General features: G+C 36.2%; 1 protein-coding gene across 6 annotated transcripts in view; it reads left to right on the forward strand.

Annotated features, from left to right (window-relative positions):
• Window positions 1-14,334, forward strand: part of PTPRD (protein tyrosine phosphatase receptor type D) — a 353,935-nt gene that overhangs the window by 290,052 nt on the left and 49,549 nt on the right. For all 6 annotated transcript variants that reach the window (XM_090132663.1, XM_090132658.1, XM_090132659.1 and 3 more), the window contains one exon: window positions 7,741-7,916. In XM_090132663.1, coding sequence (XP_089988789.1) covers window positions 7,741-7,916 — 176 coding nt within the window. The remainder of the gene's footprint in view (window positions 1-7,740; window positions 7,917-14,334) is intronic.

The following is a 14,334-nucleotide window of genomic DNA, read 5'->3' on the forward strand; positions in this document are numbered from 1 at the left end:
CACCTGCATGTCACTCTTCACCTGCATGTCACATCAAGAGAGATGGAGCCCAGGATACAGTTGTCCTTGTGGTCTGCAAGTGCACATTGGCGGCTCATGTTGGTTTTCATCAACCAACACTTTCAAACCCTTCTTCTCAAGACAGCTGTCAAGCCATTAACCAACCAGCGTGTACTTGTGCTTAGGATTGCCCTGACCCAGGTGCAGGACCTTGAACTTGGCCTTGTTGAACTTCATGAGGTTGGAATGGGCCCACTTCCAATCCTTTTCAGGTCCTTCTGGATGGCATTCCCTCCCTTCAGCGTGTCAGTTGCACTACTCAGCTTGTAGTCATCTGCAAACCTACTGAGGATGCACTCGATTGCACTGTCCATGTTGCCTACACAGATGTTAAATAACACTGGTCCCAGCACTGATCCCTGAGGAAAACCACTCATCACTGATCTCCACCTGCATATTGAGCCTTTGACCAAAACTCTCTGAGTGTGGCCATCCAGCCAATTCCTTATATATTGAGTTTTCCATCTATCAAATCAATTTGACTCTAGTTTGGGAAAATTTCTCAAGTTTGGCAGGGACCATGACATCTCATGAGAGACCATGTCAAATGCATTGCACAGTTCTGGTTGGATGACATCAGCTGCTCTTCCTTTATCAACTGATACTGTAATTCCATCATAAAAGGCCACCAAGTTTCTCAGGCATGATTTGTCTTTGGTAAAGCAATGTTAGTTATCACCAATCACCTTATCTTAAGTTTCCATATGCCTTAGTAGGGCCTTCAGTGGGGTCTGTTCCATGATCTTGCCAGGCATAGAAGACTGTGTCCTGTTGTTCCCTTCATCTTTCTTTTTTTCCTTCTTGAAAATGTAGGTTACGTTTCCCCTTTTCCAATCAGTGTGAAATTCACCAGACTACCACCACCTTTTAAATATGATGGATAGAGGCATGGCAGCTTCATCCACCAGTTCCCTCAGAACCCATTGATGGATCTCAGCAGGTCCCATGTACTTGTGCACCTTAATTTTTTTTGATGTGACATTTAGTGGATTTAAACTTCTACTACATCTCTGACTATAGTATAAATGATTTATATAATGAAAAAAGTAAGAACCTACAAGTATTGTTATTAATTTGACTGCCAGTTAATAGTCTGTTAGCATCAAGTGTGTAGGTCATGATCTGTAGATTTAGAAAGAAATCTGGTCAATATATATCATTAAACAGCTCTGGAATATACAAATTGTTCTCACTTTCTCACATTGTAGCTACACTGTATTCTGCTAAAAAATATAATTAAATGCCATTTATCTTCTACAAGTATAGACTGCTATAAGAACTGCAAAAGTGTTGTAGTGATAATAGGTTACAGAAGAATGATTTAGAGTAGACTTCAACATGAAAACCTCAGAAGCAATGCTTAAAGAAGTTGTATGGGTATAATTCTGGCCTGTGAATTTGCTTATGGTGTTGTAATCTAAAAACAAAAATTGAGTAATTTATTCTTCTGAAAACTGATTTTTTCATGTATACATACCCATCTGGAAGGCTTCAGCAAAATGTCTAGTTTTTCAATGGAGAATGAAGATTTGGCACCTCAGAATTTATAATGCATTTTCATGTTGAAACTTGTTGACGGTTTTTTTCTTATAAATTCTGATTGATTGTATATATCTTATCAAACCAGAAATCATTTCAGTTCATTTAAGTAGAGGCACGGTGGACACTTGAGTGCACCATTTAGATACACAAACAAGAGGATTTATCTAAGAAGAATCATTTGTAAAATTAGTTCAATGGTACTCATTCTCAGAGCTGGAACATCTTTAAATCAAGTTTCAGACAGTTGTAAACTAATCACGGTATGATGACTTCATGTTGAATTTGGATATCTGCTGTGCACTATCATGCAAAGTATTGTTATCACAGTGTACTATGCCATTGTGCTGTAAGAATGCTGTTATCTCTGTCTCTGTGTTGCTGCACCATATAAGCCAGCTGTTTTCATTCTGCTTTGTCTTAAAATTAGCAAGTTAAACAAATATTATGTTTATTATATTATAATATATATATTGTAATAATTATTACTATGAAAAGCATCAACATCATGTATTTGTTTGTTTGTTTGTTTGTTTGTTTGTTTGTTTGTTTTTTAACAGAGCTCTTTGTTTTCCTGGCCTGTTTCTCTGCTATTCTTCCTATGAAATTTTCTGTGTTTCTCACCTTGCCTGCAGATATCCTACATTCTTTAATATATAGTTCCCATGTATTCCTTACATCTCACTTTTTCCATATTTTCTTGTCTGCCTCTTTCAAATATTTTTCTTCCCTCCTCTACACAGTACCTTTCTTTGTCCTGCTTAATTTTGTTTATTCAGCAAGCCATTATTTGATATCTCTTTATTTTCAAAATTTACTATAATTCAACATTTCACCCTGAGAATCCACATCTGTCACCTTCATCCTTTCTGTCTTTGTCAGATTCTTGTACTCCTAACAATTCATCCAGCAATCTACTGATTTTCTATCACTTCTTTTTCCTTATATTACCTTATGTGAAGATGATACATACTGCATTTTGCATAGTCTTAGTAAAATACTTTAATTTTACCAATATTCATTCTTACAAATAATTATTTTATTCTCATTACCTATAAGGACTTAATGTTACAAAAAGTTGCTCATAATCATTTGTTACTGGTATCTACTAGCTACTCTTAGTTTGGTTTTGCTCTGATATGGTTCAAAGTACCAGATATTTATTTAACCCAAGAGTGCAACTTCATCAGCATTTTCAGTTTGTCATTACATTTTTCTTACTTGTTTACAAGCATTTAATCGTACTTCTTCATACTCTTTTTATGACTAACAACATATCTCTTAGGAAAGCAACACAGAAACAGAGCTCTAATATGTTTTAAATAGAAAGACTGTTCAGAATTTAGCAGTTGTGAAGGCTTGAATAATTTCATGATTTGGTTTCAGTTTGTAGATAAAATATAAAATCTAATTAAAGCATTTAAGACTATAACTATCTTCAGATAATCAAGATAACCAGATCAATAACTCTGAGGTCTGCTTTATTAGCCTTGCAGCGAGGATCCCCATGTGTAAAGCAACAAACAATACTGACACTTCAGTTCATGAGTACAGACTCACCATAAATTAATAGATATAGTGTTTAAGTGCTTTTTTTAACCCTTAACATTTGAATTCTGTCATTGGCTGATTTTATTTCATTGTTCATTCACTCTTTTTCTGTAAAAACTCAACGTTGATCTCTTGAGATATTTGAAAATAGGATATCTTTATATTCATTTACTCGCCTGATCCTAGAATCCTAGAATCATAGAATCATAGAATCATAGAATCATAGAATCATAGAATCACAAGGTTGGAAATGACCTGTAGGATCATCTAGTCCAGCTGTCTTCTTTTTACCATTGCTGCCACAGACTAAACCATATTTTGTAGCTCCTCATCCAGGTGCTTCTTGAACACTGCCAGGGACGGGGGCTCCACCACCTCCCTTGGCAGGCCATTCCAGTTCTTGGCCACTCTCTGAGAGAAAGAGTTTTTCCTCATGTCCAACCTAAACCTCATCTGGTACAACTTGCGGCCATTTTTCCCTGGCTGTTCGTTGCCTGGGAGAAGAGGACAAACCCCTCCTCATAACAACCTCCCTTTAGGAAGTTGTAGAGTGCAACGAGGTCTCCTCTGATCTACCTCTTCTCCAGACTAAACAATTCCAGCTCCTTCAGCCGCTCCTCATAGGACTTGTGCTCCAGACCCCTCACCAGGTTTCATTGCCCTTCTCTGGACATGCTACAGGGCCTCAATCTCTTTCTTTTAGTGAGGGGCCCAAAACTGAACGCAATACTCGAGGTACAAGTGCTGAAACCAAGTGGAAAATTCCATTTTAACCTAGTTGTGTATAAATTTTCTTTAAAAACACCTGTAATTATTAATCTTGATTATCCTTCTTGCATTTGTGATGAATATAATTTGAAAACTAGTTTTACTTCGTAGAATCAAATGATCATTTGAGTTGGAAGGGACCCTTAAAGGTCATGTAGTCCAACTTCCCTACAATGAACAGAGACATCCACAGTTACATCAGGCTGCTCAGAGCCTGAGCTGAATGTCTGCAGGGTTGGAGCATTCAACACATCTCAGGGCAGCCTCTTCCAGTGCCTCACCACTCATCATAAAAAAATCTTTTTCCTTATATCCAGTCTAAATCTCCACTCTCTTAATTTGAAACTATTTCCCCTTGCCTATCACCACAGATCCTGCTAAAGAATTTGTACTCTTCATTCTTGTAGCTCCCCTGTAGACACTGAGCAGCCCCAGCTCTCTCAGGCTGTCCTCATAGTGGAAGTGTTCCACTCCATGGAACAGGGTCTTCCTTCTATTCTAAATAATTATAATATATTTAATTTAGAAGTTATTTATTTCAATGTGATTTATTGACAAACATAATATAAGTTGGTGAGTATTAACAATTTTAGAAATTTTGGAATTATTTACATTGAGTACCAGTAGTATTGGCTGCTAATATTTATAAAGATCATTCTTTACTGCACAGTTTGCAATACTTCTTATGCTTAATTTTCATGCTGAGTTGTGCAGTATCAGCTCTAGAGGACAGCTTTCCCATAAGATCATTTAACTGCTTTACAAAGTGTTGTTTCTCTTTTTCATTTTTTCCTCAGGCTTTTATCTATAACATATGCTTCAAAGTATGATAGCAGTCATCATAATTAAATTCTAATTTATGCAGAAAAGATTTCTTACCAGCTTTCTCAGTTTCTTTGGTAATAATACCCAATTGGTGTAGATTTCTTCTGTTGGCTTCATTTTACTTTTTTATCTGTTTTGTGCAAAAAATGTTTTATTATCTTGATAAGGGAAGAAAATATGGCATTCTGCCTAGAAGTTGTATTTTCTAAGCCATTATTTCCAATTTCCACAATAAGAACTGTTGTGCAAAAAAAATTAAAGTTTTCAAGAGTGAGGTTCTTGACTTTGAACTCCAACTTTAACCTTTTATGGCAGTAAATCATAATTTTCAGCTATATATTCTGTTTTGAAGGTGATACTTTTTATTGTGTTTTTCACAGAAGACAATTTCAATCACTTCTAATCATAGTCAGCCAGTCTTCCTGTGTCCATCCATGCATCCTGCCTGAAGAATGTCATTTGTTGCCTCTCTTGTGCCCCTGAAGCTATAAAGTCTCTCCTGTTCTAAAACATTTTGTCAGATTTTTCCTTTACTAGCACAGAAAGTCAAATCAAGTTAAAAATTCTGTTTAAATATATTTTGAATATAAAAATCAAGGAAACCTATCAAATTTATGGGGACATAAAGGCAAAATTTTATGCCGGACTACAGTTGCAGTAACTCTTAATCTGAATAATTTCAGGATTATATTGTATTTTAATTAGTGCTACAGTTAGTCAGTGGATTTGTTCCCTGTAAGTAAATAGTGGAATTAAAAATTAAACTTATTCAGAGCAGATAAATGTGTAGGTAGCTCTGAATATAATACCTCCTTTTAATTTCCATGGAAAGTATAGGATTGTACTATTTGATAAAGAAAATTCACAGCTAGAGAACATTGTTTTTCAACATAGTTGATTTGCTATGGATTTTTACCAACAGTGAACAAAAGCTTGCATGCTACTCTTTTAAAAGTCATCATAGCCTTCCAGATCATGGTTTGTCTTTCACACTGCTATTGTTACTGTTGAATCTCACCACTCACTGCCTGATTGTGATAATATCCACCGTTTAATCTCCACAAATAGTCAGCAAGCACTGAGAAATGTGAATGTGTACCGTTTTTTCCACCTGGAAGAATTCGGTTCCACACCTTTGCTTCATACACATTTCCCTGTCAGAAGCCATTCTGTCAGGCTGTCCCCATGCTGCCATCTGTCACATGACTACAAAATGTAACGGAATACTGGTGGACAGGGTTCAACCTCTGCTGCCATACCTCTAATATCCCTTTCTGAGGTGTGGGTCAAGATAATAGAATACGAGGCATTACTTTTGGAGCAGCCATAGTATCTAGAAGAAGTATTTTAAAGCAGTTTATCTACTGCCCACTCCTTTCTTTTATTATTTTGGAAGACATTTTCAGATATGTGCCACTGGTTATCAGGTAAAACTGGAGTGCACAGCCTAGATCATTCCTAAATTGTAATCACCAGCAGAAGATAACAAATTAGAATAATTACTGAAGTTCAGCTTCTGACAGAAAGCTTGAGAAACATCCCATTGAACTTATTCAGCAACTTGTGATTTATGTCAAAAGAAACTCAGTTTCTACGGGAAGTGAAATACTGTTTGTGAAGTGAAAATAGTCACAGCTTTAGAGTAAGTTTGTGAGGTTGTATCACCTTGACCGCCTTATGAAACTGTTGGTGCTCCATATCCTGGGGCTGTAGACTTGGATGTGGTAGATTGGCTGTGCAAACATAAGGCATTAATCTTTAAACAGAGAGGAAGTAACTTCTGTTAATTATATTAACATACCTTTTGTAACCTGTTGTTACAATGCACAATTCTGTATTTCAGCTAATTCTTCTTGGGAACACTTTAATGTTCAACACAGCAGTAATGTGGGAAACACTGCTTAGGGATCTCACCAGCCCTGTGATTTCACATAAATATTTTGTCTTCCTCAAGTCAGCAGCAGCAGCAGTGACATCACGGTTCTGGTTCTAGGCAGCATGTATGTAAACTGAGCCAACAGCTGGACCATTCACCACTGAATCCAGTGGGTATGGGACTGTTATCAATATGGCTATATTTACCTCTTATTGCAAGCACTTCTGTTTTTAGTTCAGAGCAGCAACAAGATCTCTTCTACAGCTTGCATCTAGGCAGGCAGCATTTTATGACCTGTCTCTAAGTACAGCCATGGCAATCATGATCTCCTGAAATAGCCAACAACCAAAAACTGGCTCAACATCATGTGGGACTGTAAGTAGACAAAATTAGCAAGTGCCTACCTGCCAAACGCTCTGGTAGACATACTTGAAGTCCCTCTGTTTGTCCAACATACCGGAGTTTCAGGTGAATGACAGTGTAGGTCCAATGTGAAAGTATCTCCTGGCTTCTGTCTCCATTTCAAGTATTTAATTTCAGGGCTTGTGGATGTCTATATTTCATGCACACACTGTACAGAAGATTCCAGTTTCTTTACTTACTTGTTAATTTTTGTTAAAATAAAGCTATTTTGTCTCCTGTTCATTGGAAAAATGCATATGTCAATAATGTCAATAATCTGGCAGCATTAAATCTTTTTCTATATTTGAAAGAAATGCAATGAGCTCAATGACAGGGTTGACTGAAGCCTACTCAGGATGCTGGTGAGGAGGCTGCCCTGCCTGGTCAAGGGGGAGGATTCCATGTGAGTAGGTGACAGCAGGCACTGACAAAACAGCTTCTGCATATTGCTGTTTTCACTCCCAGGTTTCTCCCTCTACATATTTTCAGACTTCTTACTTCCTTATCAGATTGGCTCATTTAATTTAAACGAATGGATATTTCCAGAGTGGCGATCATACCCAAGAAGCTGCATCCACTCACTTTCAGGAACCTATGTACTACATGATATACAGCACTTTCAGATTCTGTAGTCCAGCTTTGTAACAGGATTTTTAGCTCTTGCACAATATGACTTCAGAGAAATGCTGCCCAGTATGTTCATTCTTCTTTCTTTGCAGGCATACCAGGCAGTGACTATATCAATGCCAACTACATAGATGGATACAGAAAGCAGAATGCATATATAGCAACACAAGGGGCATTGCCAGAAACCTTTGGAGACTTTTGGAGAATGATGTGGGAGCAACGTGGTGCAACTGTTGTCATGATGACAAAATTGGAGGAGAGGTCCCGGGTAAGGAAAACATATACACATACAGCAAAACGCAAAGTTAATAGTATTGTACTACCTGAGAAACAAGCTGATAGGGCTGGGATTGTATAGCCTGGAAAAGAGAACACTCTGGAGAGATTTTACAGCAGCCTTTCAGTATTTTAAAGGGTACTAAAGGAAATATGGGAAGGGCCACTTCATCAGAGTGCAGTGATAGCACCAAGGGTTAAGGTTTTAAACTAAACAAAATTAGACTTAGATGAGATACAAAAAAGAGATTCTTCACTATGTGGATGGTGAAGTATTGGAACAGGTTGCTGGGAGAGGTTGTGGGTGCCCTGTCCCTAGAGGTGTTCAAGGCCAGCTAGATGGAGTGGTGGGCAAAATGATGTAGTGGGAGGTATCCCAAACAATATCAGGGAGTTTGGGACTGGATGATCTTTAAGATTTCTTCTGACAGAAATCATAAGATTATACAATAAATCACTTCAGGTAAGATTTTTCTGTGTTCCATATGTGTTAGTCTGCCTTCAGCATATACACAAGAGCTGACCTATTTTTCTTTGGGTGCTACTGTTTAGAAGTGTCCAAACAACAAAAATTGCTTGCATAGGAAATGTTAGTTTCACCTGTGAAATTGCAGTGTCACACCATTTATTTGATAGGGTTTTTATCCTCTGAAAATGCTGACATCTTTTGATACATACTGATTTTTTTTGTTTTTCAATCATTTGTAAGCACTGGGAAGTGACTGAAAGTCTGAAAACATTATTTGTTCTGTAATATCCAGAATATAATTTTATCATATTGTGATAAGGAAATTCATGTATGTCAACAGCACTCAATTTTCAGTTTTGTGTGGTATAGATTACACTTAAGATCACTGAGGATTTGGATTTGATTAAAAATATAAGAATGTTATTTTAGCACATTCTGGGTGCAAAGAAAAGTTAAATAACATATGCAGTAATGGAATTCAAAATTTTCTGTGATACTTTAAATAAAATTGTAAAGGTTATAAAATTAGGAAAGCAAAGGACTAAAACATATCTAGTAATAGAAGTGATGAGTGGGTATTAGTATAACGTAAGAGGAAATTAAAAACAGGTGGTTTTTCTTATATATAATGTATAAAGAAGCAATGATGGAAAGAGTGGCAACAGAATACTGTTTGTGGCATGAAGGTTTATTAGCAAAGTCTGTATTTCATGACACATATTAGTTCTAATGGTAGTCTACTGGTAGATGTATTCTGGGGCAAAGGAGAAGAAAGAAAAAGAAAAGAGAAAATGGTTAGAAAAAGCAGAGAAGGTGATCCCCCCAATATTCTTTTCCCAAAGTAATTATGTATATTATGTCAGGACAAACTACAGTTCCTCTTTGGTTGCTCCTGCATATGATGCTGTTATTGCTGATGGGAACTTGCACTGATTGGAGAAGGTTCTGCACGTTAGGTTTACTACTGAGCCTGAAACACATAAATAGGTCCCGCAGTATAAAGCAGAAGTTGTAGCCAAATGTAGAAATCAGAGAAGGTGAGAAGGAAAGGGTAATTCTAACACCTGTAGTAACTGCTTCCCATGAGAAACTGCTAAAAGAATCAGGATTAGCAATTAATATGAATGCCAAGAGCCGAATAACAAACATGAGTGTTAACACAGAAAAAAATACTACCACAGAGGTCCTGGGTTACATGCTCCTGGCAGCCTCTGTGAAAGGGTGGAGAGCTACAAGTGGGAGGCAGGATAAAGGATTGCAAATGGAAGGCCCTGAGAGATAGAAGATGTGAAGGAAACAAAGGCACTGGGCAACATACGTAGAAAGTTCATAAAGGAGAGAAAGAAATTAGGGAGAAAGAGAAAAGATGTATCACTCAGAAAATTTTTTAAATGAATAAAAGGTGTGTAACTGGAAAATAGCTGGTATTTCAGCAACTCATGGATGAGTTCCATTTCAAAATTATGATATATTTCTGCATGTATATTTGGAACAGTAGAGAATGTAATGTGTAGTCATTGATGTTTTTTATGTGCTTAGATACATATAGTTGCAGTGACTACATAATCGTTGAATCTCTTGGCAATAGTTATTCATTTATGGAGGCTATGAAGTATATATATATTTACTCTTTTAACATTTCATCTTTTTTTTTTTTTTTTTTAATAAAGTAGTTCTTTTGCATGTCAAGCAATGTGTATCATTTTAATTATAGAACCACTTTCTGTTTGTACATGGATGTACCTGTTGGCAATTAGTACAGAGAAGAGAGTAATTTTCAGAAAGTTACAGTTTATCTGGAGACTACAGGCCTTAGTATAGGTACTAAAAGTTCTTTGGAATTAAGCAAATGAAATTCTGTCCATTTCCTCAGTAATTGCTTCTCATATAATAATGTTGCTGCAAATTGTATCAATGCTGAGAAAAAAAAAATCTGATCCTAATAAGCAGTTAATTTCAGAAGGTGTATTTAAATATTTGAGAGTTTATCTTAATACTGCAGGCTACAGACAGCCATAGCCTAGAAAGATGTTTTGATGTAACTAAATGAAATTGCATTCATTTCTCTCAATAATTGCTTAGCAGACTTTTAAAATAAATCTCCCCTTTGCTGACTGCACTCTAAATACCACTGATCAGAATAACAATCACCTCCACAAGTGATTAGCATTCAGCAGCAATATATTCCTTGAGCATAATGAGAGACCAGACAGTCTAGTCAATGGATTGTCTGTTCATCCAATGTTTGTGTTTGTGTTTTCTTAGTGCATAATTTAGCTAGTTCTGTGTTCAGGTGATATGAATTTTATGTACTCAGTGTATATTGTTAAAGAGCACGTATCTGGTACATTATAAAGCTCCGGACTAACTCCCATGATTTTGCAGCACTGTAAACATGGCACACTGGTTACCTCTTTTCCTAATACAGTAGCTACAAGTAATGCTACAATCAATGACGTTGATACTGAAGGAGCAATGGGAAAATCTCCTTAGGAAAAACATGTGATGAAAAGATTTTGTTGTTATTTTTTCTCAAGTTGTAATTCTAATATAGTGTATTTCTTATAGCAGGATAGAAACGAAATTTCATGCAAGAAATATAAACACAGTTGTATAACTTTAAAGATGAAGATCACTGCTAATTTAATTTCTCTTTTTGTTCTGGTTCAACTTTGATTGCCTTTGTGGCTTGCAAACCTGATCGTTATTCCTGCTTCAAGGCAAAATCATTTCTCTCTGGGACTTCACCTACTTTCCATCTTCAAGTTGTCATTTTGTTTTAGGTTGCTTTTTTTCATAGTACAGTCCTGCAGCTTGATATCAGCATTTTTAACCTGGACAGAGTAGATAAAGATGTGGATTTTAATTGCATCCACTGAAACAAAGTTGGTTCATTAGCATGTGTTAGATGTCTGATTGTCTTCAGGTTTGAGAATGTACTTGTTTTACACCTGAGTTCATTGACTAGAGATATTAAAGTGAATCCATAATTTACTTGTTCAGCTACAAGAAAGCTTTAGGAAAAGAGAAGATTTTTAATTTACAACCTTTCACACTTTGTCAGTTATGTTTCAGATGCTATCACCTGAATCTCACTTACGAAAGCCAGACTACTGAAAGTCAGCTCCACCTTTCAGCTATCATGCACATAATTCATGATGGCTGTTTTGAAAGTAATGCCTCCTATTCTGTTATGCTGGAACACAACTGCAGAGACAGATGTTGATGATATGGCAGTGGAGGTTGAGCCTTCCTGCCAGTATTCCAGTATATGTTGTTGCCATATGAAAGATGACAGCATAAATGCAGTGGCCCTGCGTGTGGCAGGAGGGTTGGAGATTCATGATCCTTGAGGTCACTTCCAACCCTGGCAATTCTGTGATTCTGTGATTCTGTCTAACACAGAAGTGTGTATGAAGCAAATGTGTTTCATTGAATTTTCTCAGGCAGTGAAAGTGGCACTTACTGGTATTTACTGGGACTTAATATTTATGGAAACCAAGGAGTGGATAGAGCACAGTGGGTGTTGAGTGGTGCTTTTCAGGAGTGGGGACAGTGATCATGTATCACCTCCACAAGTGCATATTTTTACAAGCATGACATGCAGGCTCTTGTTCATCACTGGCAAAAATGCATAGCTGATGGTAGTGACTATGGTGAAAAACACTGTTTTGTAGCTGAGAATTTTCTCTATCAGTGGTGGTGTGCTGTTTGTATGTCTTGTAGTTTCTATGGAAATGAATAGGAGGCATTTCTTTTAGAGCAACCTACATACACAAAAAATGATTACATATACTGATAATAAATGAAACACTGTTGATAGAATAATTGTTGCATGCATGGATTTAATCTGAGTGAAAGAAAAAGGAGAATATTAAAGGGTACAAATCAGAGATGAAGAGAAACAGTTCTGCATTACACTAGGGAAGCCTGTAAACCTTGCTAAGTGTTACTTTTCTATCTTTCCCTCCTCCAGAAATATAGATTTTCCTTTTTTTTTTTTTTTTCCTTTTCTGTTTTCCCTTTTTGCCTTTATTCTTTTGTAGTTTTTTGTTGTTGTTGTTGTTGTTTTTGTTGTTTTTTTTTTTCCAGATTCACTGAATTAAATGAATTTTCTAAGTTGCATGATTTAGAGTGGTTCAATTTTTTCCAAGTTTCACTTATTTATAAAGTACAGTAGATAGATGTTGTGAATATCAGATGAATAATCTCCTCTTCAGCAAATATCTTTTATAGTAAAATGATCTGAACTTCAATACCTATGAGGCAGGCTTTTGTTTTCATAGTGGTACTACCAGGTTCATTCAAATTTGCTAATGATTAACTGAGTACACGAGAATATTTCATTTCTGATATTGTTTGCCTGCTCCAGAGTCATTTGGCTGTCAGGAAGTGAGTATTGTCATCAGTATTATAAGCAAAGAATACATAAATATTTAAGCATAGAATAATCAAAAATCTAAATATGCAAAATGGAAAGTGCAATTGTGCTTTGAAACAGACTTACGATTATAATCTTGCTCTGAGGACTTACATCAAGTTGATGCACAGTATTTGCATTAAGGCAGATAGGAGAAGAACCCATATATTCCACTTCAAAGGCAAAAATTTCTAACATTTTTACTGAATCTTAATTTGTTGATGGCAAATTAGAAAAAAACTGTTATATAATGTAGCTTACCTTATTATAGGTAAGAAAAGGCAATATTACATGCACAACAGTGAGTAGTAAGCAAAGAAATCTAAGGACATTGCTTTGCTTGTCTGTCTGAAATGCATGAAAGTTTCCATACAAATACAGGTTTTGCAGCAGAGTTTCATGGGATTTTGATTAATGTAATTTCGCATTTGTTGTGCAGGATTACAGCAGTAAATTTGAGATTTTTTCAACCAAGTATGTTTTGACAGATTATACTGGAGCTATTATTTGTCAAAGTACTGGATCATATATAAATGGCAATAAGACATCTTCACTAATATGAGCAGAAATGTCATCAATACATGCACTTAACAATCCACCACAAATTATATTAATATACTCCCACGTACACCTGTATATTTCACTTTAGACAAAACAGTTGATTTGTGTATTATTCTGTGACAGCAGAAGTGGATAAAAAAGTTATTTTTTAAAGTTGTAAAATGCATATTTAAATATTGGAAAAAATAAATAAAAGTTTTTCTACTTTCTGCTGGAATTAGAAAATATGCATGTCTTTACATGGTGAGAGGTAAGTTAAGAGTTCTACCATGCATAATACTGGACAGGATGTACATTGCAGATAGCACTCTTTTGTTCCAAAATTTATTGTTTTCCGAAAAATGAATAAAGCATACGTTTTTGTCATTTTTCATTTCCCAGTTTTAGCGGAAAACTGATCACTAATTTATCAGTAAGGTACTATTACAATTTTATTTCCTTTCTTCAGTGCTCCCAGTATGCAAAGATGTGAGTCAGGAAAATGAATGACAAAACTAGCTAGTCAATAAAAAGGAAAAATCTTACTCAAGTTCATCAAATTTACCAAAAACAAACAAACAAAAAAAAAACAGATTAGCAGGTTGGTAGTGCTCTTTGTTAACGTTTGGTAACAGTTGGCCACCATCCAAGAATTTTTGCACCATTGTAGGAGCTAAATTAGGAGAAGTCACCATCTATTTCATCAGAACTATCAGAACTATGAACCTTGGCAGTCTGTCTGGAGCATTCTCAGAGTAGCAGGGACAGGGGGTGCTCAGCTTTCATTCAAAAGCAGTCAGTCATATGTACTTAATTCACACAGTGCCACTACGATCATCTAGTTATGGATATATGCTAATATAACTACACTCACCAATAAAGTATACATTGGTGAGTGTATACTCACCATTCTTCAGGGCACAATTCAGGAAGTGTCATGCTAAGGGACCTCAGCTAGAACTCCAACTGTTGCATCATCAA

This window comes from Phasianus colchicus, chromosome Z (assembly GCF_987193195.1).
Source record: "Phasianus colchicus chromosome Z, bPhaCol1.hap1.1, whole genome shotgun sequence".
In the NCBI taxonomy this organism is placed as follows: Eukaryota; Metazoa; Chordata; class Aves; order Galliformes; family Phasianidae; genus Phasianus; species Phasianus colchicus.